Here is a 27,268-nt window from a genome sequence, read left to right on the forward strand (position 1 = left end):
GTAATTTGAGGGGGAGTTGCTTGGTTTTTTTTACATTAGTTTTCCTAGAGTTTCACTGAGCTACAATTCTGTTTTTTTTTTTATATCTGGGACTATAATTTATGGACTTGCTATAAAATTATTAGAATTTTCTCATAATATTATGAGAAAAAATCAATTTCATAAGATTGATCATATTAGATACACTTCCTTCATCCATTGAATTTTAAGTGGCTGGCCCATAATATGCACTCAATAAATGTTTACTCGGTTACATGTTTATGTTACACAGCTCTATGTCAATAATACAAATTTAAACCACAGCTATCACTGTTTGTGATGTAGTTTTCACTATATATCTATTTTTGCAGTTAAGTTATTAATACCACATGATCTAAGAGGATGTGTCTATGTATTTTTTAATCCAGAAATAACTTTTTTTAGCTCTTGTCAGGTGAACTATTGGGCCTTTGGTGTAACCATATTATTTTCTAGAATTCTGGACATATATAAAATGCTGGAAATTTAATAAGATAAAAAGAAATATTTAAGAAAGATTTTGAAATATTATTTCAAAGTGCACTGAAATCCTATTTTTAAAAACAAGATCTACCTAATATCCACAGTTAATAAAATACAATTTAGTTTACATGATATATCTTCTACTGGAAAAAGAAGAATGAGAATATCTTCCTTTGGACATTTGGAGAAAGACATTTCCAAGCAATAGCCCTTACATTTTGCCTGAAACAAAACTATATGTTTCTTCACTGGTTTATATAATTTTTTTAAAAACTGCATAATGATTATGTTAGTCATAGCTGAGGTTTCTAGAGTCGCTTTTTTTACTAAGAACATTTTTTACTAAGGTTTATTCAGGAAACTTTTTGAACACCTATATAATATGCTAGAGAGTATGGTAGAACCAAAAAAGAACAGTAATTAACACCCAGTACAGTGTAGTGGGGAAGATGAACAAACTAACAAATAAATTCTATGGACTGAGTACTAGTCAAAGAATAATATAGAGGTAAGGGGAAAAGTTCCCAGCATAACCCTGGAGTAATTGGAGAATGAGGACACATCTTCCAAAGGATATGCCATTTAGAAGGTTTTTGAAGGAAATGAAACAGCCAATACAAGGCATATAGGAGTGAAAGAACAGAGTGTTGGGTTTCATCTCAATTTTAAAGAAATAAGGTCTGTAATGCACGTCTAGAACATAGGGAGTGTAGTTAAGAAGAATAAAAATGTAAGGAAGACTCTCTAAGGGATGAAGTCTAACCTCCTTGGGATTCTAGTTCCAGCCCCACTCACCTCATTCACCTGATTTGTTACTTCTGCCTTTCTCCCAATCCCAGCAGTTTTGTGCTCCATATGAAGTCACTTCCTCCTGTATCATGTTGTTTCATGTTTTTTTTTTTTTTTTTGCTTTGTTTTGTTTTTTGTTTTTTTTTTGTTTTTTGCCTGTGTTTGTGCCACTCTAGCTCTCTGGAGTTCTTTTGCCCTCTTCATTCCACTGTTTCATCTTGCCTTGAGCCTACTCGTAAGATCTATCTCAGCTATCAGCTCTATGTAGAATTGAATATACCATCATATGTGACCTTGCTATGTGGATACATACTCCTTGGTTTGTATCTCAGCACCCTTATAACACTTGATTATAATTGTCTTCCCTTGTATGATTCTGAGTCTCTTCAATGTAGAGACTATTTCTTATTCATGCTTAGCACCAAGCACAATATCTGACCTGTAACTGTTGCTCTAGCTCTGTTAAAAGAATAAACAAACACATAGCAAAACATCTGTGGAAGTAAACCAAGATATTATGTTCAGATGTGTGACTGAGTTTGGGGCCCCTTAGGTGGAAGTATCAAAGGTCAGTAGCTTGAATCATTGGAGGATAATCTCAACGCAGCATGAGCAGAATAGGATCATACCTATGAAAAATGAAACAGTGTCATTGTACTATGTAAAGAGGCTGTGTGCACAGGAAGATTATGGAACCTAAAAGTAAAATTTGTCATTGTTTATCCTGTCAGTCTAGTTGGGAAACACTGGATATAGAAAACATGGACATTCTGATCATTGAAGGGATCAGATCTCTAGTTGAAGCAAGCATAATTTACTAGTCCTTACTATGGTCTGAATAAAGCTCTCACTATATACTTTCTTCTGCCAGATTCTCATTGCTAAATTTCCTTTTTCAAGTATCTTGAGATTAGAAAAAAGTTATCTTAAAAACAGTAATATTCTGACCAGGCATAAATTAATTAATTGGCGTTCTGGTTTATATATTAGTATCATGGGTTTGTTTAGTATGAATACATCTGCAAGTGAATGGCCTCCCTTATAGATGCTAAAAAATTAAGTGGATACTGAAATGGAAGGCACAGGCCTATACTAATATTGGCTACTTTGGTTATATTGTTTAATTGACAATTCAAATGAGGTTTTAGGCAGAAAGATTATTTTGTTTTTTTCTTTTATATTTTTAAGTTTATCATTCTCCATTTCTCTTTTACGCCCAACAACTAGCTTTAAAAAGGCAGAGAAATATTCCGCCTATACATATATTAGTTTACATTCTACACATACACAGACAGACACACACACACACACACACACACACATGTGTGTGTGTATTTCATCCCTTACCACAAGAATCAAGAATGTTCATTCATTTTATTTGGCAATCTCATGACCAAAAGTAACATTTAAAATAAGGTCAAATCTAAAATAAATGCACTTATTCTTTCTCCTTAATTCTATCTAGAAGATATGATCAAAACTCTTATGTAATGATATCATTACAGTTGCTATATAAAATCCTTTATGCCACCCAGTCTGTGAAATGTATTATTCTTTTAATGTTATGGGTTGGGAAAAATTAAACATGAGGCATTACAGCTGAGTTTCACTACACATTAATTATTTTAATTGCCTATTTCTTAAATGAATATCTGATAAATCAATCTTGCAATTCTTCATGCTTCATGACATGCTTAACTCAATACAGACACTTAAGAATCATTATGCTGTGAGAGCTTTAATACAAATTTGAGATCATTATAATTAAAATCAGACTCTTACCTGATGCTCAATCCTAAACCTTTTCATCTTTATTGAATTTTCTTTGGCCTGACCATACCTTGACTTTAATATTATAACAGCAATAGGCAGAATATATAATCAAGCTAAGCATCTTCAATACGTTCAGAAAAAAAAATGTTTTGCCTCCAGCGCGCATCATAAAAACTGGCCTTAACTGACATTCTATATACATAGTTATCACCCCTTAAAATTCTTTAAAGACAGCAGTTCCCTCCTGGTCACTGCCATGAAGACAAAGAATGCCTTAATGACTCTATTGAGGTTATCATTAAAATAAAAGGAGATTTGCAGACATAGGCTATAAATCACTATAAAATGGCCTGTGGGTAACCTTTGACACAACTCATTTGAAATAAACCTGGGATGGATTCATAGCCTTTGGTCAAGCCAGTAGGTGGGCTAAAGGTCTTTCCTATCCTCTCCTTCATTTTTTGCAATATAAGTTCCTCTCTAAATGACTGGACAGCATTTGGATATACGTAAATGGACATGTGCTTTATGTTGAAACAAAATAGGTATCAAATAATAGTGTTGAGGATGCTTATGCATTTACTTCAAATAGTTACTGTTTTATGATATATTTTAGATATATGAATACATTTGGAATTTATTTGTAGCTGCTTTGATAAAATATTTCATGATTTTGTATCATAAATATTTTGTAAGAGTTCAGACTAATATTACCCAAATTGAGCTCCGCATGGTCCCCATCATAATGGAGTATAACAATTTATTTGGAATGAAGAAGAAATGACAAGATTTCAATTGTTAGTCTGATTTCTCAGAGAAATTATTCCCTGTTGGCATTTAAATGGTAGAGGAAATTTGCTTAGGCTTATACTCCAGTGACTTGGATTCAAGTCCTAAGCTTACTAAAGTTATGACCATTGGCAAATTTTTAAATATCTCTAATGTCAGTTTCCTAATTTGTGAAGCAGGATTAATGGTATCTCACACCATCAATGACACTAAAATCTGACAAAATGTATAAGGACACTTTGTAACTAGTAAAGTTATTTAGATGTCAGAAGTAAAGTGAATAATATTAGAAAATCAGCATTAAGGTGAACAGATATAAAAGTATTCAAATTATTTTAAAAAGGTATTAACAGTCTACTAAACTTATCGGTATACTTTTATATGTTTTGTAATCCTTAACTGACTCCTTCCAAACATTAATATAACAAATAGTATACAGGACTGTAAGCATTTATTTCTTCTTGAGAAACTAGTTCTCTTCATGACAAAATCAGAATTTCTTTTGGAATAAATAGAAGTTCTCAGGTAAAAGTTGCATAATTCCTGTATCCAATGAAACATATATTATGTCTTTTATTCTATTTATTCTCCAATAAGTTAACTATGAGAGAAGGAGAAAGGAAAAATACTTTAAGTTGATCATAATTGGAAGATAATTGTTTTTGATTAATATTTTGGGGAAGGGAAAGTGGTCTTTATTTCTAGTAAAAATCTTCTAATCCCAAATAGCAAATTTTATAGGACCTAATGTTCAAAGAGCTCATGCCCTTGATACCATTTTGTATTTTCAGAAAAGGTGATGTGAGGGTCCATAGAAAGGAAAGTGGTCTTTATTTCTAGTAAAAATCTTCTAATCCCAAATAGCAAATTTTATGGGACCTAATGTTCAAAGAGCTCATGCCCTTGATACCATTTTGTATTTTCAGAAAAGGTGATGTGAGGATCCAAGGATATGAGAATTATAACCTTACAAAAGTTTTTAAAATGTTTAAAGTAAACATTTAAGATTTAAAATCCAAATCCCTCTTCTAGGCTAGTAAATCAATCACAGAGACCCTTGGTCTAAATAATACAGACTCAAAAAAGAATCCAGACTCTATGAAATACATTTTTTTCAAAAGAACTTCCTTCATGACACTCTTTTAGATTAATCACAGTGATATTTCTTCAAGTATTAAAATTTCATAGCAACTTCCAAAGCCTTAAACAGTTTTATCATTCAGTATCTGTCTATTGCTTCACCAACTGGAATATAAATGCCTTCTTTCCAATAACTAGTACTGTTGGGAATAAAGCTAAAGGATACTTTTGGGACAAATTAAAGAATAAACCTTCCACCTGAGGGGAAAAAAGTGAGATGGGGCAAATGGGACAAGTCTTCTAATTCTATACAGAAAGGAAAATCAACCAGGATTGCCCTTATTCTAAAGGGTGAGAATCAGTCTGGGCTAAAGCAAGTGGGAGTGAGAGAAGTAAGTTTTGCATTTAAATTTTATCTTTGCTTATCCTTGGACTTTTTACCCTTTGTCTTCAGTGACTGTCCCTCTTTCTCTGTCTGCAATGAATGGAGTAGAAAGAGTTGTAGTTTAGATGTAGCAACCTAGTAAAGTTTCAAGTTAAATTAATAGGCAGCCTATTGCTCAGGGGTGCCTGACAATGGCTCTGTGAACTGACATCTATAACTAGAAAGCAGTGCATCTTAGAGGTGTCAAACCTTCAACTCAGGGGAAAGCAAGAAGAAAAGGGAGCAAAACTCTGAAGACTAGGAAGAACTATGAAATTCAAGTAGTGAGAAGAATTCATTTGAAGAGATTTAAACATAGAAGGATGTGTTATGGTAGTACATGTGTTCCTATCATTCATTAGACAAAGTGACAGTTAAAACACTTTATGAGAAAATTGTAAAATACTTTATGAAAAAAAAGAAAAGAAAAAATGATTGAGAATTTTTCATTGATTAATCCTAACTATCCATATAATTAAGATTTAGTAGTTAATATTTAGTGTTTTTTCGATTCAAGGCCATATGTAGGTGATTAAAACATTTAATTTACTAATGCCTACCCTCAAGAAAGTTGTACTCAGTCTGTACTCAGATCATCCCTAAACATTCCTTTAAAGAATAAAGCCTTCTTGGGACTCCTGGGTGGCTCAGAGGTTTATTGCCTATCTTCGGCCCAGGGTGTGATCCTGAAGTCCCAGGATTGAGTCCCACATCGGGCTCCCTACATGGAGCCTGCTTCTCCCTCTGCCTGTGTCTCTGCCTCTCTCTCTCTCTCTCTCTCTCTCTGTGTGTGTTTCTCATGAATAAATAAATAAAAATCTTTAAAAAAAATCTTAAAGAATAAAGCCTTCTTAAACTATTTAAACTCTGATTATTTTGCAATCAACAATTGAAGAAGACAACTAATGCAATAAAATGAAATACAATGGTTTGTTAGTCAGTGATAATAGGGTTTTGCCTTAGTCTTCCCTAACTTGTAGCTTTGTGTCTCATTCACCTTCAAATCCATTACACGATGTGTGCATACGCACATGCACTCATGCATACATGTGTCCATCCTTCTCCAAGGTTCTATGCCTTAGAAAACTTGACCCTTACTCAATCTCCCACGTAGATACAACACACCAATTAACTGTCACAACTGTCATTTACCATTAAATAGTAATAGTGGGTCCACCAGACTATGAGGGATTTGTGCCCATTAGAACCTATATAAGCATATATGTAGGCATTGGAAATGAGGTTTCTATTTAATTAAATGAGAATTAATATTAAATGACATATGCATGATAATACCTGCTCTCTTTTTTTGCCCTCTTTCTCCTAGGATGGCCTTCTAAAGCTGGTTTATCTGCTTATAGCCAGATGAAACTTTTCTTAGGATCTATAAAAACTTAAATCCCTAAAGAACATAGATATTTTTGAAAAGAAGTTTCTTTAGCCCTCTAAGGATCTTCCGAAGTATTTGATTTTGTTTGTTTTCTTTCAAGATTCACTCATTCTTTTAATGTTTTTATGAGTTTTCTTTCCCCTGTGAATAATAGGCCTCCAAGTGGGATGGGGGGGGTGCAAAGAATTTATACTCATTTGTATTAGAGTTATTTATATTGTTCTGCTGTCCTTTTGATATTAATTCCTTTTGTAGATTCAGGCAGAGAGGTTGGTTTGCTTATTTTGTACGTCCAAGTCCAAGTAAAGGTGTTGTCCACAAAATGCAGGAGGTAGTAGAATCTGATCAGCGTGGTTTCTATTTTCTTATAGTTTATTTTGTAACACTGTATTGCTCCGAGAGTTCTTGCTTTATTTTGTGTGTGTGTGAATCCATTCCATCATTTGATAATTTTTGTAACCTTGATTAATTTTTTGACATATCTTCAAGTGAAATGAACAGAAAATTAAAATCACAAATGCTTTTCAGTTATGTATCTAAGAACTGATCAAATGGTGCCACAGAAACATTATGTTCTTTCTATACATGGAGTTACCAACTCTTTATTTATCTAAAGTATTTTTTATTTTTTTTTATTTTTTTTAAGATTTATTTATTTATTTATTTATTTATTTATTTATTTATTTATGAGAGAGAGAGAGAGAGAGAGAGAGAGAGGCAGAGACACAGGAGGAGGGAAAAGCAGGCTCCATGCCGGGACCCCGACTCAGGACTCAATCCCGGGACTCCAGGATCACGCCCTGGGCCAAAGGCAGGCACCAAACTGCTAAGCCACCCAGGGATCCCCTCTAAAGTATTTTTTAAAAGCTTTTGAAGGTTTACATTTAGAGGCTAATAAGAAGAACTGGTATGATTATTAACATCAAGTCTTACTGCTTTATGCTTTCTTTTAGCCTCTTGGTAGAAGCACTATTAATCATTTTAAAAGATAATAGCAATCATCCAGATGTAATGAGCAACCAGAGGACAAAATAACCATTATTATTAGGAATTTGAAGTTGTCTAGGGACAAGAGGTTAAACAAAGTTGAATCTGAAACACCATACATTTTACACTGGCTCATGTTATAACTGTTCTCATCAAATATTATTCTTGACATTTGTATTCCTTCTCCATATTTTCAAATGTACTCTGCATTTGAAAAATTTACTCTGCAGAATTTCTGTGAATGAATTTTCATTTAGTATTGTGAGCTAAAGTTCTTCTGACAGGACATTCTTCAAGTACATATATAGAAACTATATACGGTATAGTTTTAGCACATTTTGAAAATGAAAAGTAAAGGTTAGATAGTTAATCTAAAATTAAAGTTTCAAAACTCAGTTAGAAATGTTAAAGAGAAGGGAGAAGAAATATTAAAAGAGACAGAAAGAAAAAGCAAAAAGGAACGATATCTAGTTCTGCAAAGTAAATGAGTAAAACTGAGGGAGATTCATGAAATGCGTTCATATATCATGGTTGAAGAATGAGAAACAAGTTTTTTTCCAGGCGTCAAAATGAAGTAATGGTAAAAAAAAAAAAAAAAAAAAATGCTTTAGAATCATGGAAGCACTTAACATGTGTTGGCTATACGTCTTCCTTAGGACGATGGATTAGCTATCACTGCCTAACAAGATACTGCACAATTTAGTGACTTTAAACAATGAACGCTTATCTCACACAATTTCCACAGGTCAGGAATCTGGGAGCCGCTTACCTGGATGGACCTGGGTAAGAGTCTCTCATGTGGCTGCAATTAAGTTGTCAGCTGTGGTTGCAGTCTCGTGAAAGCTTGATAGGTACTGGTACATCCACTTCCAAAGTGTCTCACACACGTGCCTAACAAGTCATATCTTGGTGGTTGGCAAGAAGCCTTGGCTCCTTGCCAGGTGGAGCTCTCTATGGGCTGTTTGAGTATCCTCGTGACATTGCAGGTGGCTCCCCCCTGGGGATGATTTTGTCCCCCAGGAAACATTTGGCAGCATCTGGAGACAGTTTTGGTTGCTGCAGCATGAGCAGAAGGGCTACAAGCATCTAGTGTAGAGCCAGGGATACAGCTAGACATCCTACGCAGGACAGTCATTCACAACAAAGAATTATTCAGCCAAAATATCAATAGTTGCTGAGATTGAGAAACCATACCCCAGAGCGATTGATCCAAGAAAGAGGAAGGTAGAAGCTACAACATCCTTTATGACCTAGCACTGGGAGTCAAATTGTCCTTTCCGCAGTAGTAGCCTATTGGTTATATAGCTTGGTCCTGTTTTTGTGGGAGGGGAATACGCCCCATCATAAATGCCAGGAGGCAGGAATTATCAGGGGGCCACTGGAGGGCCAGCTACCCCAGAAGAACTTTGTGTGTAGAAGGGATGGCATTTTTTGGCTTAGGTGTTATGAAGCAATTTTTAAATTAAGAAATGGATGCTAAATATTACTGATATTCCACAAGCCAAGCCACGCACTTTATTCTTCTATTTGTGTTCAAATATATATGTGTGTGTGTTTGTGGATATAATTGACATTTTAGAGGCATTAAATCATCAAAAGCAAAAAAAACAAGGGAAATACTTGACTCAAATGTTAACAGAAAAGGAACAGGGAGCATGTAAAACAACAAATTAGATGATGAAGACTATGTGAATACCTGTAACTTAATTAAATGTAAAAACAATATGAAATTATCACTATGAAGCAAATATCCCCCAACTACACTACTAGTACTCTCTTTTAAAAGAAGCAATATATGTGAAGCAAAAGTGTAAACTGGCAAAATAAGAAAGCTAAATGAGAAGCTACAATATATTACCCTCAGCTAAATAACTGAAGACTTGCATTTAAATGGCATTTAAGTCTAATAGCATTAACACAGCAAAAGCATACCTACCAAAGAATTCCTGGAGTTCTATCTGCCTGGTTAACAAGGCATCTTACAATTTGTAAGACCAAAGGCAAGCATTCCTTCATGAAAAGGGCCTCAGGACCATGTGGTCTTTAAGTTGATAGACTTGATTTTTAGGCATCAAGAACCTACTAATAAATTATGGAGTTGGAGTAGCTATACAAGTAGGATCCCTTATTCTTAAGGGGCTAAGAAAATAATTTAACATGTTTAGGTAGTTTTATCTGATATTACCTTGATTGCCTTTTGCACATAAATGCAAACCTTTTTCTGATCTAAGTTTATGAAGGAAAGATCAGAGATCAGGGACTTTTGGATTCTCAAAAAGATTGTTTTGTTTTGTTTTATCTGTTTTGTTTTGTTTTTCTCTCTAGTAAGCCTCTAACTGAACTGTAGAAAGAACTGCCTTATATGGACGGAAAAGGTGCAAGAGGGTTCCTGCAGTGAACAATAGGAATAGACAATGAATGCAAGCTAGGGAAGAGAGGTGCAGCCACAGTGCCCATTATCCAATTCAACCTGTAGTGTAACTTCCCTACTTAATAGGATTATTTTATCAGAGAGGATAATAGCAACCAGCTGATTAATTTTGCAACATGCTTCATGAATGCTTTACTCTCCACCATATGTTATTTTTGCTACTTACTTCACATGAGTATTTGTGGTAAATATGGGGACAACCACAGATTTCAAATTGTGCAGAGGAAGTAGCCTGAAATTCCATATTTTATTTTATTCAATAGTTGTATGCCTATTAAGGAATCAAATCATATTTATAAATGAAAGAATACATTAAATACACAGACTGTCCTCAAATAGTTTAAATAAAACTCAATTCCACATGCATCTTCACTGCAGGCTTAAATATAAAGTAAATACATTCTTTGCTCCTTTATTACTGACCCCATAAAACCAAAGCCTCAAAGCCACAGGCCTAGATGTCAGGTGATTTGCATTTTTCTAAATGCCCAACATAAAAGAGCAAGTAATAAATAGTTGAAATTTTATTCAATAAAGAATGAATGGATGGATGGATGGATGGATGGATGGATGATTGCATAAATTTATATGTTCTTGCCCATTGCCAGTATAATGCTTTAAATTTGTTATCCACCAAATAAATATTTGATTTTCAGTAACTATCTTAGGTAACTACTTAAAGAAAAATTATAATAATGAGAATGAGTAAAGATGTGAATAAAGGTGGGATTTTAAATTCTGGGGAATATAATTATCTGCTCATCCTTAGTGGCGCAACTTGCGGTTCAAGGACCTGCATGTAGATATATTTTCTGTTGTGAAGGACAAGGAAACAAACAGAAGGGAGTAGATTTCTTTAGGATACTGGTAGTCCTGTTTTCTAGTACTCTATTAAGCTTCCTTAGCAAAAATAAAAAATAAATTAAAAAAATTAAAAAGAAGAAAGGCTTAGGAATGAGGGGAGAGAAATAAACCTCCAGGATTCTAGAGAATGATTTTTCTTTGATAAATTATCGATTTCTGTGAGCCGTTTGGTCTTCACACATTAAAAATTAAGACTATCATACGATTATGTTAGACTAACATGTTTTTCCTAGAATAAGCTTATTATTTGAAAATCGTCTAAGTAAAATATATTTTAAATTTACATAGTTATTTTTTAAAGTTTTTTATAGTTTTTGTTACGTTTATGTGGAATAATTCTGCATTCCTGATTACAGTTGTATTTCTCCAGTGCATCTAAGGCTGTATGTTTATGTCAAGTAATTTTCTTCTTCCAAATTTATTATTTATCTCTGTGGAATATTTATTTTCATTGGTTAAGACATAAATTCATTATACCCCCACAATATTTCTACAAGACATAAATTCATTACACCTCCACAATATTTCTACAATGAAGACAAGTTGACATTAGTTAGATGTTTGCTTTCAGACAAGTCGTAGTAGCTATAAGTGGAACATGCCTGAACTTTATGTTTGTTTAGATTATACTTGTTTTGCATTTTATCCCAGATGAGTAAAATTAGACAATATTAGGAGAAGTTATAATCATAAATAGATTCCTAGAACTATGTTTATATATATGAAATATTATTCTCTTATGCATTTTTGTATGAATTCTTGTATTTTCTGATATATAGGATGTGGACTCCTGGTATTTTAGCTCTTTAGCGCTACCAAATGACCTTTTTGATGCTATGTAGTACAGAGAACAGAGAAGCACAAAAAAAGTCACCAAAGAAATCAACATTTGTACCTGAAATTTTAAGCTGGTATATCAATAGCGAATGCGTGTGTTACTTCATTTTATTGCACATGTATTGACCTTTATGTGTGTTTTTTTGATATAAAGAATTACATATTTAAGTCTGAATTTCAGAAATTCATTTCATCAACGTCTTTTTAAATTTAAGATTAAATTTGTTATATAACTAAAAAGAATATTGTATGATGAGTCTAACAACCTGGGTTTCTTTAGAACTTTGTTTTAGTTTCCTTTCTGAGATTATTTATTACTTCATAGAACTGAAGATTAAATAGATGATTTGAAATATTATAATGAATTCTATAAATGTAGGTAATAACCTATCAGTTAAAACTTATTTACCTTAGCTTACACGTTTTCTTAAAACGTTTGCCTTATATTTATATTAGGCTAGCATATCAACTTTGGAACTATTCAACAGATATATAAGATTCTTCTTAACTCTCACTTTGTGTATAAATTAACTAATTATGAAATATGCTATTTTCAAAATTTTCAAATGGAAGCATCATTTAATGATTGGACAAGTAATTAAAGAGAAATTGTTTTTTATCACTTTACAGTGTACTTCATAGAAATGCTATTTTTCCAATGCTTTCTTGACCTTGAAAATTACTTATATTCTTTTATATAAAAATTATTTATTTACAATTTTAGAATGCATGCTTTATTTGTAAGAGTAGGGTTTAATCATGCTAAGCTTTCAAATTTCTCCTAAATAAGTTCTTGCAAATAAAAAACAAAGTAGAAAAACCTTTGGGAAAAAACTTAACCTTTGGCATTTATTGTGCATATTCATAATTAGGAGAATGCAGGTCATAAATAAATAGTCCACCTTCATTTTATAGTTAGGATTTTAAATTTTTCATCTAGTCAAATGAAAAATAATTAATAGAAAATGGGAAAACTACTGTAATTTTTGTATTCTTCATGAATAATAGGTATTTGGTATAGTAGCTCAGTAGTAAATTATTAGAAGAACCAAATTGTGAAATAATATCATATAATGGGTCAAAATTATTTGTATAGTTACCACTATAAGGATCAAGCATGTGGGTTCTTATTAATATACCATTAGCCAGGTCACACAATGAAAGAGAACGAAAGGGCAATTTTGAATGACATTTCTATCAACTTGGGAACTGTCAACCTCTATTATGTCCTTGGGGCTTTGCACTTTTTGGCTTTCAGACATCTGTGCTGCCTTGAATGGAGGAGAATATTAAGAGTTCCAGTGGGTCTCTTGCTCTAATAAATGCTTTGGGTAGTCATTTTTCAGTACGTGCATGTAATAGTGCTTAGTGCTTAAAGCTAAGCATATGACATTTCATATGCTTCAGATCCCATCAGCACCTACATCTGCATCATCTTCATCAACACCATCATTCCCCCTACACATACACACTCACGCTCTATTTCCTTTGTGCTCATAAATCTCTTCTCTTGCAACTCTGGGAATATATTCCATCCTCTCTTTTTTTCTGCACAGTCAAGTGAAACAACCACCTTAATTTTTCCAAGTCTTCCCTCAAAACTTTTCCAAGAGTTGTGAATACTGCCCAAGGAAGTTTTCAGGCTATCATGACAAAAGGCAGTAGTTTCATACAGAAAGCAGTAAGCAGGTACATTTGATAAAGGATAAAGTGTCTAGAGTATTTACAGCTGCATGGTAAACAGTCAGTAAAGCTCCTATCTGACAGGATATTTAAACTGAATTAACAGGAAGAAAATCTGGATCCTAATCTTTATTGGCCTACTGAATGTCAGTAGCATTTAGTTTATTATACATATGTATGTTTTCATTTATTGTTTTTAGCGTACGTTATGCTTTGATAAAATCTTAAAGAATGAGATAACCATGTATTTTTTTAAAGACATGTTTTTTGAGAGAGAGAGAGAGAAAGAGAGTGTGCATGAGCAAGCACGAGCTGGGGTCGGGGGACAGAGGGAAAGGGAGAAGGAGAGAAACATGCTGAGCAGAAGCAGACTTGGGGCTTGATCTCAGGACCCATTAGATCATAACCTGAATCGAAATCAAGAGTGGGATGTTTAACTTACTGAGCTACCCAGGTGCCCCAACATGTGTTTTTTAATGTTACCTCCTTACATTGAGGAAGTCTTAAAAAAAAAAGAATTTGAAGTTAATTTTTTTTTAAAAAACTATCTCTATATGGTATATGGTGATGGCTCTCAAATATTAGTGTGCATCAGAATCATCTGGAATGCTTGTTAAAACAGGTTGCTAGAACCCACCTCCAAAGTTTCTAGAATAGAGAATTTGCTTTTCTAATAAGTTCCCAAATGGTGCTGATGGTACTGATCCAAGGATCACATTTGTACTCATCTGTACTGCAGTATGGGCAAAAGGGGCACAATACTTTTGGGTTTCTGTCAACCATAACCTCATATATAAGGATTATAGCTCACCACCTTAACCAAATGTTCCAGATTGAAAGATCTCTGAATAATTTTGCCCTTGCAGATTTTACAATGCTAAAGTAAACTTTTCTTAATTATATAGTGAACCAGTCATGGAATTAGCTTACCTTCCTTTCTTCCAAGACTATGAATCCATATAAATTTGGTATGATGGTCATCAACTTACTACACATCTAATGTGATCTCAGATTGCTCTTTGAATTCTCATAGATTTTCAGTTAGCTGTTCTTTTTTTTTTTTTTCCTGAAACAGAAAACAGAATTTAAAAAAAATGTTAAAGAGTAATTTCTTCTAGTTTGTTCATAAGTTTGCTAGGTGCAGCCAACCATGGAATTTAATAATAAACCACTTTAAAAATATAAACTTTAAATAGATGTCATATTATGCCATTTTACCATTTTTATAAAGTGATTGATTTCAATGGTTTTTGGTATATATATATATATATATATATATATATAATTTTGTACACATTAATATGTTTCCATTCCATCAAATCACACTATTTTTCCAACTTGTTCCACTTTCAGCAAGTTATCTTGCTACTACCTGTAGATAGTTTATGTTCTTAACTCATGAAGATAGAACAGTAACAAAGTGGAAAGTAAATTTTTATTCTACAATATTACTACATGTAAAATTGTAGGTATTGTAAGCAATAAAGTATAAACATGTGATATTTCCGTTTTAGAGCACAAAAGAGGAATACAAATTTCTCAATTTGTGATGAAAAAAGTGATGTAATGTTAATATTATCTGATTCTTATAAATGTGGTAGAAATTTTGATGATAATTGTATACATAAATTTTTTGTATGATATTACACAAAGACTAACATAGAAAGGTATAAAATAGAATGAAAACTACATAAACTTGACCTATTCAAATATTGAACAATTGGAACTCATCATATGTTCTGAATTAACCACATAAATATCTTCAAACCACAATGTATTGATTGTGGCATACGTTGTAAGGAAAATCTGGAAAACAAATTTAGATTTAAAAATGTAACGCTAAGTGTTTAGAACAGTGTCACATATAAATAGCACAAATTGGTATAATGTCAATTATGTTTATTTTCATTTTTAGATGAAATCCAAAACTGTTTCTGTGAAACCTAAGAGAAAAGTTTATTTTCTAAGACAGAAAGTTTCCTTCTTTTTTTTGTAATTAATTTGGAGAGCAGTTCTGATCAGAGGTACACACCAATTAACTCCTCCATCATGGATAATTCCAGGTACTCTGTCTTAAGCACTAGGGTACAAAGGTGCTTGGGACTCAACCCCTGTTATTATGAGGTTGAAAAAAACCTACCTATATCATAATTTTGCATGAATTATGTAATTGCCTCTCAGCAAAAATGAATAGTACAAAGAGTAGCTTAAGAATATTTCTTATAGGTACATCAGTTATATACTTTCTGGATAGTTGACTGCACGTGTACTTTCTTTTATACAAAAGGTTTTTCATAATATGTAGTTGTAAGTGACATTGTTGACAGCTAACCAGACACTCTAATGTTCAGGTTGAATGTTAAGACCACTGATTGATAGAGTAATTTGGTGGGAAATGACAGGCTGTATACCTGTGTTTTTCTAGGCATTTTTGATCAGCCGTGCCTTATCACAGCTCATGTTCTAATGATCATTGCAGGATGAAGTGGCACAGCCACTGAACCTATCAGCTAAACCCAAGACCTCTGATGGCAAATCACCCACATCACCCACCTCTCCCCATATGCCAGCTCTGAGAATAAACAGTGGGGCAGGCCCCCTCAAAGCCTCTGTCCCAGCAGCATTAGCTAGTCCTTCAGCCAGAGTTAGCACAATAGGTAAGTTCTGTTTCTTTTGTTCTTGCTGATTTTCTGTTTATGGCAATTGAATGAAATCATTTTTTAATGGCGAATCACGCATACCCTGTGCATGGTTTTAGTTCCATAGGAAAGTTTCAATTTGATGAACCTCATAGGTATGTTCTAAACATGCAAATGCTATTTATAACTGAAGTCCAAGTTACAATGTCCCCCTGAAAAGCTAATTGAACTGGTTATGTTTGTTGATGTCACTGATGTTCTTAAGTTTATTTTAAAAAGGAGGCCTAATTGACTTAATCGAAGAGAGCAATGTGTCCAGAATGTTGTTGTTAGATAACTTGCCTTTTCCATCACTGAAATATATTTCCATTTTTTGTGATGTGTGCAAACTATTCATAATGATAAAAGATATTCTACCTAGATGAGCAGTAACCCATCAGGATATGAAGTTTTTCAATTCCATACTGCTTGAGATTTACTTGAACACACCAAAGTATTATAAAAAGTACATAGCTTCATTTCTCCATTATTGTCATTTTGGTAAAGTCAACACTAGAAAATGCTTCTGTAAGCTGACTTTTTAAAAATTCCAATGATTCTTACTTTAGTAACACATAAATTAGACTGTACACACTTACTTCAACCTACATTTATTGACATGTTTATCATTTGCATACTGTTATAAGGAAACTAGCACAGACAAGCCTTCAAGGAGCTCAGGGTTTAGTCAGGGGAAAGACTCTTTAGTTAGGGGATGACTCATCCCTCTTACAGTACTAGTCAGCCATAGTAAGTGCTATTTCAGAGGAGAGACACAACCTTATCATCAAAAAGAAGCATGTTGGATTCTATTTGGGAAGGATCAAGGAAGGCTAAGTTGGGGATAGCCTAATTCAGGTGGAGTCTTGAGGAAAAGAGACTGTTCCAGGCATTTTAGCCTTTAAAACAAAATCCAGAGTAAAATAGCATATTTTTGAGAGATGCACTGAGTTGGTTAGCATATAGGATAAGTGTGTAGTGAAAAGTGATTGGGGCTAAAACTGAAAGGAGCAGATGGAATCTGACTGGATGCTATCCTCAGAAGTTTTGACTTTTTCTCCAGACAGCAATCTGATCAGTACTTTAAGGAAGAAGAGTATTGGCAGCAGGAAGAGATAGGGATGGGGAAACCATTGTTTTAGTGTAGGACAACAGTTAGTTACATGAATTAGAAATAAGCAGTGATACAACAAAGAAAGGAATAGATTGAGGAGATGTTAGTAAAGAATTGATACAACTATCCTCGACAGAAAGTACCTGGTGAGGTTCAAGTTGGAGACAGAGGAGTCTAGGATTTTGAATCATTGAAATAAGGCTAATACTTCCCTTAACCGTGAAAGAGAAGACCAAAGTGGAAGGAGATTTGGAGGAGGAACATAAAAATTTAGTAAGTGTTGAAACACAAGGAGTTGTTAGGTAGAGATATTTGGGGGGAAACTATAAATGTAAGTCTGATATGTAAAGTGCTAGCATTTTAGATGTAGAACTATATATGATATAGGGGATTAAGAGTACACTTATCACAATGAGCACAGAGTAATGTATAGAATTATTAAATCATTATATTGAAACTAAGTATAGAATTATTAAATCACTATATTGAAATTAATATAACACTGTATGTTAGCTATCCTAGAATTAAAAGAAATAAAGGAAATGAAAAGATACGTGTACCTCTAAAAAAAAATAAGTTCACCAAAAAAGTGTGTATAGTAAGAAGAGAACTGAGATAAAGAATCATAGGTATTACCTACTACATTAGATATCATTACTGCATAGCAAATTAACTAATACTCAGCAGCTTAAAATAACCAATATTCATTACTTCGCAATTTCTAAGAGTCAGAATTTGGAAGCAGTTTAGCTGGGTGGTTCTGGCTGAAGGCCTCATGGTTGCAGTCAATGTGTTAGGGCTCTAGTCATCTATGGACTTTTCTAGGGATAGGTGTTTCTTTTTCAAGATGTCTCACTCACATTGGTGTTAATAAAGGATCCATTCTTTGCCTGGTGAGTCTTTCTGTAGGGCTGTTCATTGCATGGAAACTAACTTTCCTCAGACTGAGTGATCAAAGAGGGAGAACAGAGAGAAAGCAACAGTACCTTTTATGACCTAGTCTCAAAAGTCACACAGAGTCCAGTCTACTTTATTCTCATTATAAGAGAATCACAAGTGCAGCCTAACTCAAAGGAAGGGGTATTAGGCTCCAGCTCTGAAGGAAGGAATATCAAAATATCTTTGTACACATTATAAAACCAGCAGCAAACTTTTTTTAGAGGGAAAACCGATAAAGAGCAAGTGATTGTCTTAGAATAGGAATGAAGATAGGGCTGTGTCATGCTAGCCTAGGAAAAATGAGTTTCAAAAAATGAGGTGTTATTTAACAGTGTTGCATTTGACAACGGAAAAGTTAAAAAAAATGAAAAAGAAAAGCTTTATGATTTAGCTGGAGCTCGTGGAGAGGTAAACTCTGACAGGGAAGTTTTAGGAGCATGTCTTAGCAGAATTTCAATCACAATGATTTGAAGACTATGAGGAGAGAAAATGCAGCTGATCTATAGATCAGTCTTTTTGTAAGCTTAGTGTTGAGAAGTGATTATTTTAAGAGGACTGCGTACAGACAAGTTTAAAATAGGACAATCATTCATATATATGTGACTATATATATAATGTCAAGAAGAAGAAGAGTCAGAGACAGATAAAGATATGAAAGAGAGCACAATGATGGAACAAGACAAAAGATCATGAGAAAGCATTAACCTTGCAAAAGAGCAAAGCCACTCTTTTTTTTCTGAGACTGAACAAAACAAAGGAAAAAAGGGAGTAAAGTTGCAGAGAAATTGTGGGGTGGATAAAAAAAAAGAAAGAAAGAAAAAGCTGAAGGAATGTCTTTCAAATGCTTCAATCTCCACAGAGTAGAATTCCAGATCATTTGCCAACAGGAAGCCAGTCTGGGGCAGTGGGGCAGCAGAGAGAGCAGAAACTGTGAAAATTTAAGTTTTGAAAAGTTTGAAAAAGGTTTGGGGTACATGTAGATTTTTTATCATCATGCAGCACTCTGTTATGGCCTAACTCGGTTACTTGGCTCCATATCCTAAATGGACTCCAAGATAAGAATTGCTTTCATGTCCTAAGTATGTAAAAGAAAAAATATTTTATCTGGCAGGAATGATTCACTTCCAGAATAGACATGAAGGCTCAGAAATATCACAGCGCTGGTCTATGAGCTACTTTTGTAATGTCACTAGAACTAGAATATTTAACAAAATAACCCGTAGATTTGCATTTTTATCATATGAGGATTTTTACTTCAGCATTCCAGGGATTAAGTATGACAAAATATTTTAGAAAGGCAAGAATGTATTTAGTGACATTTATCATCTGACTTTCTCCACGACTAAAACTTCTCTTATTTTTTTTTTCCTGAAAAATCCCTTCACCACATACACATCTCTCATATATTCCAAGGACTCGAGGCCACTACGATTTACTTTTCTCTTTTCAGCAAATGCAGATGTTGAAAGCTGAAACTGTAATGAGTAATAATGTAGTTGGATAAAAGCTGTGCACATTAATGGTGTTGTAAAGGTCACCCCTGAAAGAAGAATTAATGTGTTATGCCATTAATAAACCAAGGAAAACTGTGAACTAAAAGATAACGTAAGTTATCGCTAATAACATGGGCTCTTTGCTATATATCTATTAGCTACAAATATAGAAAGTGAGTTTTTGAGGTTGGTGACCAATATTACAGTGTATTCTGTAAAAATGGCTTTGATATGGTATGCAAAGCATAGGTTGCTCCAAAAGAAAGGGGATCCTTAAAAGGTTTGAATAGTTCAGAAGAATGATGGATAAGTTTAGAATCTTTTGCCCAAATATTATCTTTCTTTTATTGGCCTTTTTCACCTATGTTGTACATATGTATAATACTTTAAACATTTTAAAAGCATTTTTAATCTATTTCTCAGTGAAGCTAATTTTAGACTTATAAACCCTGAAATAGATAGTCCAGATATCCATATCATCCAGTCAAAACTTGTTATTTTACAGATAAGGAACCAAGGCCTAAGGAGGCTAAACGCTTACCCAGGGATTCTAAGTAAGTTTCTATCACAGGGTAGACAGTTCTGTGACTCTATGTTTATTTCCTCTGTTTTAATTTCAAGAAAACGACTTTACACGAAGACCTAGTAACTTGCCCAAACTCATAGCCAGCAGAGGGTAAGGCCATAGGATTCATGGTCTCTGGTTGGCATGCTCCCTTTTCAGCTGTTGCCTGTTGGTAGGCTCTCCACGTTAGATGTTCTTCTCATTTATCTAGCTTTTCACTCATTCATCAAATAAATGGGTATTAAATATCTTCTCTATGCCATGCATTTTGCAGAATGGTGAGCAGTTGGAAGTCTTGGAGAGAGACTTTAGATGCCTCCAGCCTTGTACTGTTTAGTCTTTGGAAGAATCTAGAATGTGTTATTCTTACCCTTTATTCTTGAGAAACATTAACACATAAGAAGTAAAACTTTCCTGAGCAAATATAGTAGACTTACATTGGTTCAATAGAATGAAGGAAAAAAATTTTCCAGTTCATTAATTTGGTATTTTATTTGTATAACTTGCTAATTTAAAATACAATGACATAAAGGAGGATATTACCTTGAAGTTTCATTATTAGTTTACAATTTTAATCAGAAAAGCTTCTATGAGGGTAGGTTATCAAACAAAAATATTGTAAGAGTTTAATAGAAAGCCAGTGGATTGTCAGGGAGTTGAGGGTATTATTCAACATCTGGCAATTAACATTTGCATAGCACTTCACAATTTACAAATTGCTTTCACATTTATAATCTAATTAATTCTTGTGAGTTTTCACAGATGAAGAAATGGCTATATATCAGGGTGCCAAAAATTTGATGATGATAAGTGACCTCAACAATAGAAAAAAATTAATATTTGTGGAAAATAACTTGAAACACATGTGTGCTTACTTTTACTTCTAGCTGAAAAGTCCTATGTAAAATAAATATGTAGTAAATAAGAATTTGTATTGCCTGCATAGCATCTGTTAAATCTGTGAGTTTAATAAATCTGTGTCATTATGGCACAGGTTTCCATCAATGTGATGACATAGATAATAACTTGGAATTACAAAGATAGATACTTTCAACTTAGAAATATGTGTTTATACCTTCAACAGACCCTGTCATGGGCCAAAGGAATAAAAGATTGAAAATTTTAAAATGCCCTCAAGTAATTCAAATATTGGTGTGAAAGACAAACTTAGACAAATGGAAGGCAATGTGACAGTAAAAGCATATATAAGGTTCTGCAGGAGCATAGAGATGAGAAGTTCTAATGTTGCCAAGGAGCATGCCTGGGGTATATCAGGGAAGTCCTTACAGAAGGGGTGATGTTTGCATAAAGTCCCAAACACATCAGAAAGAAAGAGTATTTCAGTAAGAGTAAAGTTTGGGAGACAGAAATGGGAGTGGGAGGAGGCAGGCCTTTGCTGGGAATAGGAATTTTGAGAATTTTGTTGGTAGTGATTAAGAAGACACACCAAAGCATAAAAAAATCAAACTGTGGTGAATTTAACAAGGTTACAGAATCTTGCAAATTTCTTACACCTGCATTTCCCAAATTCCATTTGAAGTGCTAACAGGAAGCCATATTGACCATTGCCTTCCCACTTCCCTCTTAAGATTGAGGCTCACCAAAACTTGCCTAAGCACATATCCACCTTCCAATTCTATCTTATGATGCAGTTGGTGCCTAAATATATAATTAAGGCTAAATAAAATGTATCAAGTGATCATTTGGGGGGTATATAGGGTGATTCTCTTTCATCAAACCTCTATACCAAGAAATTATATCCCTTCACAGATTTTATCATTATGGTCAAAGCCATACAGTAAGACTGCTGAGGGTGAGCAAATAGAGAAAATGAAAGAGAAAAGAAAAGAAAGGAATTAACATTTTCTACTGCCTCCTCAGGTACCAAATGTTATCTACTCCTTCATAAGATATATTTTGTTTAATTCTTCCATCAACCTGACATTCATTTTATAGTTGATGAGAATGGAAATTCAATGAAATTATGTGTTCTAGTTTGGCACATATCACACTTCCCAAGAAATAGAAACCCAGACCCACCTGAATCCAATGCCTAAATCCTACCTATTTCACTATGCCATTTTATAAATAAATTGACAGTGAATAAGTTTCATGGACCACTTATTATGCAAGACTGTATTAACTCATTTATGTTATCTGGTGAATGCTATCTCTCTTTAACCAATAAGATAATTGAGATTTAAAAAGGTAAAAATCACATGTACAATTTATATAGCTTGTAAGTGGCAAAGTTATGATTTTAATTCAGGCATGTCCAGCTCCAAAATGCAATTTTTTTTCTGAAGATCGTAACCTTGGACCAAATCTAAGGAGGAGATGAACACCAGATCCAGACAAGGATATGAAGATGGAGGAGGCAGAGAGGAAGGGGGACCCCAGGTTATGATGAGAAACAAGGAAGAAAGGAGTATCTATAATGAGAGGATTGTTAGTGAGGTCATTCTGCAAGCCATGGCAAGTGTCCCTTGGATTTGACAACTTAAAAGAGCAAAGGCACAGAAACAAAATTGTAGCAGAAATGAAAGGGCAAAGAAGTAATGGGAGAGTATGATTAGAATCTTAGAAGGTAAAGAGAGAGACAGTTGGAAAGAGAGCAACACAAAGTTGAAAGAGAAACTTATTTGCTTGTCTCAGGTGGAGAAACTTACTTACAAATTGCTTGTCTCAGGTGGAGAAACTTACGTACAATAGAGATGGTGAGGAAGTTCAGATATGGATGACATAAATATGAAAGAGAATGACCAATGGAGATGTATAGAAATCTAGAGCATGAGTTTAGGGTATTTGCCTTGAATAAAAGTAGAGGCACCATTTTCATTGAAGCAGGAGGGGGCCATGGGCAAAAATGAAGACAGATTTGAAGCTCGCAGGAGGTAGGAGTCAGGGTGGGAGTAGGGCGGGAAGGTGAAAGCTCAGCTTTATTGGTCTTTCCACAGTCAGAGGTGAAGCCATTTGCCAAGAGAGGGAATCAGCACGATTGGTAATTTGGTGACTGTGATGAGAATAAAATGTAAAGAATAGGCAAAGAGTCCTATTATTATTCAACTCTGTAATATATAAATGCCTTTAATATTTAAGATTTCATATAGCATTTTAACTGAAATTCAAGAGTCTCTAAAAGCAAGAAGGTTTATTTTAAAGTGGACGCTTATTTCCACCTGCATAGGAACACACACCTCAAACTGGAAATAGACATTACAGAACATATGTCTGTCAGTTGTTCACCCCCATATGATTTGCATCCCTTTTGCATCTATATTAATCATTTTTCCTGCACAATGTTATCTTGGCAGCACCTAAAAACAAAAAGAATTCATACTTTAGCTCAATGCTATGTGCCAAACCATTTCAAAATGTGTTTGTTCTGTGAAGAAGCTAAATAGATGGCAAAAATGCATGATGCCAGGTTGTACATATACAGGGGTTAGAGCATAGGACAATCAGGCTGATCCTCTTAAGATCTTTTACTAAAGGAACATAAACTGAGACCATCACTGTCCTTTAAGAGCTCTATTTCTTTCTCGAGTAGCAGTGTTCACAAACAGAATAATCAAGAATAATATATTAAGAAGGTTGTTCATGAGAACCAAGACAGGATATTGAGGATAATATAAGGTTAAAAACAACCATAATTTAAACATTAACCCTAAAGGCTTGACCTAGGTCTAAATAGTTGTTTACGATTTATATTGTATTTATAATGAGCAAGGATGTTTTGTTCTTTGAATACGTTCCAATGAATTTCGCTCTGAGAAGCAAAACACATAGTGGCTCTCAAGGCTCTTCTTTGTGTCTCCTACACTGGAACTTGTCTTTCTGTCTCAAGGAGATCAGAGGATGAAGTCTAGTCTGTGCATAGCAAGGGGGTTGGGGGGAGAGCATGGATCATTTCAAAACCCTCCAGCACTGAAGCACTGCACTAATCTGACATCAACTTCTTCAATAGAAATGTCTAAGCAGCAAGAAAGTATTCGATGTTTTTTGGCAATCAACAGATCAGATAGAAGAGTCTAGCAATACGACGAGGATGTGTAATCTGAAATGATTAGACAAGGCTCTTTAGTACCAGAACATTCATAATTGAGACAAAGAAAGAGTATTAATAACACTTTCCTAACACGGCAGTTAGCCATTTTATATTTCCTTTCTTTAATCTTAGTGTTTTTCAACAAATCATGGGATTTAATAGCGTGTTTTGGCAGATTAGAGGATTTATGGCCCAGATGTTTTTTGTTCTAAAAATGGATTAGGGTGTAAAGTTTGCTGGAATCCATGGAACATGTTGAGGCAAGCCGGTCATTTTATGTGTGATTAGTGCCTGCCTTCTGTCTCACAGTCCCTCCATCTGTCACAATTCACCAATGGATCTGGTTAGATTTAGCCTCATGTCACAAACAAGTCCCTTTTCTGGGCAATTGCATATTATAGATTCAGTTTATGCCATTTTATGCCCTAGTTAAAAGATAGGGAGAGTGAAAGATGATATATTAGCTTTCTTTTCAATATTTACGAAACAGTCTTTTCCCATCGGTACTCTACCCTGAAGTCCTGTGTGTGATCATAATAATGTGTATCAAATAAATAAATGACCAGTGTTAAAATTAAGTTAAAAATTAGTTTTGCTCCTTACACCTGTGATTCTTTAAAAGAAAAATTTTGACAATTTTTTTTTTTTTTTTTTACTCACTCTGGATTGTGGAGCTGTAGATGCAAGTTGGCCATTTGACCATCTTATTAAGAGTGTGAATTAAGTGTGACTGTAGTTTTCAGGAGCCACAGTTTCCTACCATACAACTCGCAGGTGCTTGGTTACATTCTGCGCTTGAAATTTAGCCCATAACTCTTACAAGTTTGTAATCATAGCAGACCACTGCCACCTGTGGTTTACTTCTCCATCAGTGGATTTCGAGGGGAACGAGCTTCTTTCACTTAGTTAATAATGATGTGTTCTTTCTGTATATAACAACCGTAACAGTGCAATACGCAAACTCTAAACTGACCTTTCTAATACAATGAGAATGTCAATAATCAGAGTGATAATGATCAATACCTCTATCCTATGTTAGCATTCAAATGAGCCTTACGTGAAAAAAAAAGCCAGATAGGTTTCATTTTTGCACTACAAAATACAAAATGACAAAAGTTCATTTAAAAATGAATTATAAATTTATAAAATAAATTACATTTTAAATTTCTCTCCAAGCATGTGGAAACAACCATATTTCACTTCAGTATTACATTTGCATCACAGATGCTTGGCACTGCGTTCATGTATGACTGTGTGAAGCAGGCATTAACGATTACTCATTCATTCATTCATTTTAGACAAATGAAATCGAGAAATTATTATATGCCAGACGCCAGTCATTATCCAAAAAAAAGACGTGATTTTTTTTCTGGTTGAAGGTTAACCTATTCACACATTTGTACAAAACATAGCCTTTGTTCTGTCACACCCTCAGGTTATTTAAATGACCATGATGCTGTCACCAAGGCCATCCAAGAAGCTCGGCAAATGAAGGAGCAGCTCCGACGGGAACAACAGGTGCTTGATGGGAAGGTGGCTGTTGTGAATAGTCTAGGTCTCAATAACTGCCGGACAGAAAAGGTTAGTTCATAAAATAACTGACTTTCCAAAACTACTTAAATTGCCTAAATGCTTTTTTTCTTTGTTTTCTCATTTTCTCACCACCTCAGAATGATGGTTCTCCCTCCCTTTTTCCCCCTCTGTCAGTACAGAAATCTTCATGCCCTTCCTAATCAAAACCATCTGGAAATGAGAAGAGTTATAATTCTCTTCTATCCATCTCCAGACCTTATTGATAATTAATATCCCCCTTTCTGCCATCAGTTTGCATTAAAGTGGAATGGCATTTGAAATATCGGAGTCTGAGTGAAAGTTTTGCTTTACAGAGATGCTTAACTTGTATTTGGGGATGAGCTGGATTTGAAAATGCTGAATCTTCTTTAATCAGCATAAGCTTGGATGATACCCATGCTCATAGCCTAAGTAACTAGGATCCTGAAGCTGTCATAATATGTTTCCACTGCAAAGCACTGTCAAGTTTTAGATGACTGCACAATTGGAAATTTTGACTTTATTATAAAACAAAATGTGCTCTTTAAAACTTGGACATTGTTATTATACGTAAGGCCAGTGAAACTTCTGAATTTATCTTAGATGTAATCATTCCAAACACTTTTGTCTAAGCTACATTGTATTTTACTCAGAAAAAAATATTATGTCATTATAAAAAGCTCAGAGTGATGTACTTATCTTGGTCATATTTGATATTTCTTATTTGAAATTTTAAGATGTGACTGAGTCTTGTTTTTCCAATCCTGTAGCTAGGGAGATAAAGTAAATAGGAGAACAAAAATGATCAGCTACTTAGCAATAACTTGAAAGTTAGCCATCATAGAAAGCTTGCGAGTCAAACAGGATTGTCCAGAATGAGCAGATTGCTCATTTGATAGATCGCTGGCTTCCCTGGCTTTGTATGGAATTTGATGTGCAATCTCTAAGAAGCTCACAACCTGCATAGTGAAGGTGAAATCTACATGGAATCCTGTCACAACCCTGGTCCAAACATGGGTCAAAAGAATGGAAAAATGACTTCAATTCTGCTCTGTACCTAGAGGGGAAAGGAAAGCATGGTTAGGTGTACATCTCTGGTAATCACACAACATAAGAAGAAGAGCGACACTGGTACGGGGAGAAGGACACAAAATTTTTCTAGCTAAGCACCAGAAGGGAAGGGGAAAAGCAAAGTGACAGCTCTAAGAAGGAATGATAGCAAGCATAAAGGAATTTATATTCAAATATTTAAACATTCTTGAAAGGATGCTTGAACAGAAATTCCTTTTCTCTGCTCCCCATGTAGAAATGAGTTTAACACTCAGCCAGATG

General features: G+C 34.3%; 1 protein-coding gene and 1 long non-coding RNA gene across 26 annotated transcripts in view; one reads left to right on the forward strand and one right to left on the reverse strand.

Moving 5' to 3' along the window:
* LOC144297092 (uncharacterized) overlaps nt 1-14,607 on the reverse strand; it is a 39,383-nt gene extending 24,776 nt beyond the window's left edge. For both annotated transcript variants that reach the window (XR_013364156.1, XR_013364155.1), the window contains exon 1: nt 14,479-14,607. This is a non-coding gene — a long non-coding RNA (uncharacterized LOC144297092). The remainder of the gene's footprint in view (nt 1-14,478) is intronic.
* The window catches only part of SOX5 (SRY-box transcription factor 5), a 994,522-nt gene that overhangs the window by 936,887 nt on the left and 30,367 nt on the right, over nt 1-27,268 (forward strand). For all 24 annotated transcript variants that reach the window (XM_077870731.1, XM_077870732.1, XM_077870738.1 and 21 more), the window contains 2 exons: nt 16,028-16,205; nt 25,821-25,966. In XM_077870731.1, coding sequence (XP_077726857.1) covers nt 16,028-16,205; nt 25,821-25,966 — 324 coding nt within the window. The remainder of the gene's footprint in view (nt 1-16,027; nt 16,206-25,820; nt 25,967-27,268) is intronic.

The sequence above is a fragment of the Canis aureus genome, chromosome 25, assembly GCF_053574225.1.
Source record: "Canis aureus isolate CA01 chromosome 25, VMU_Caureus_v.1.0, whole genome shotgun sequence".
NCBI lineage: Eukaryota > Metazoa > Chordata > Mammalia > Carnivora > Canidae > Canis > Canis aureus.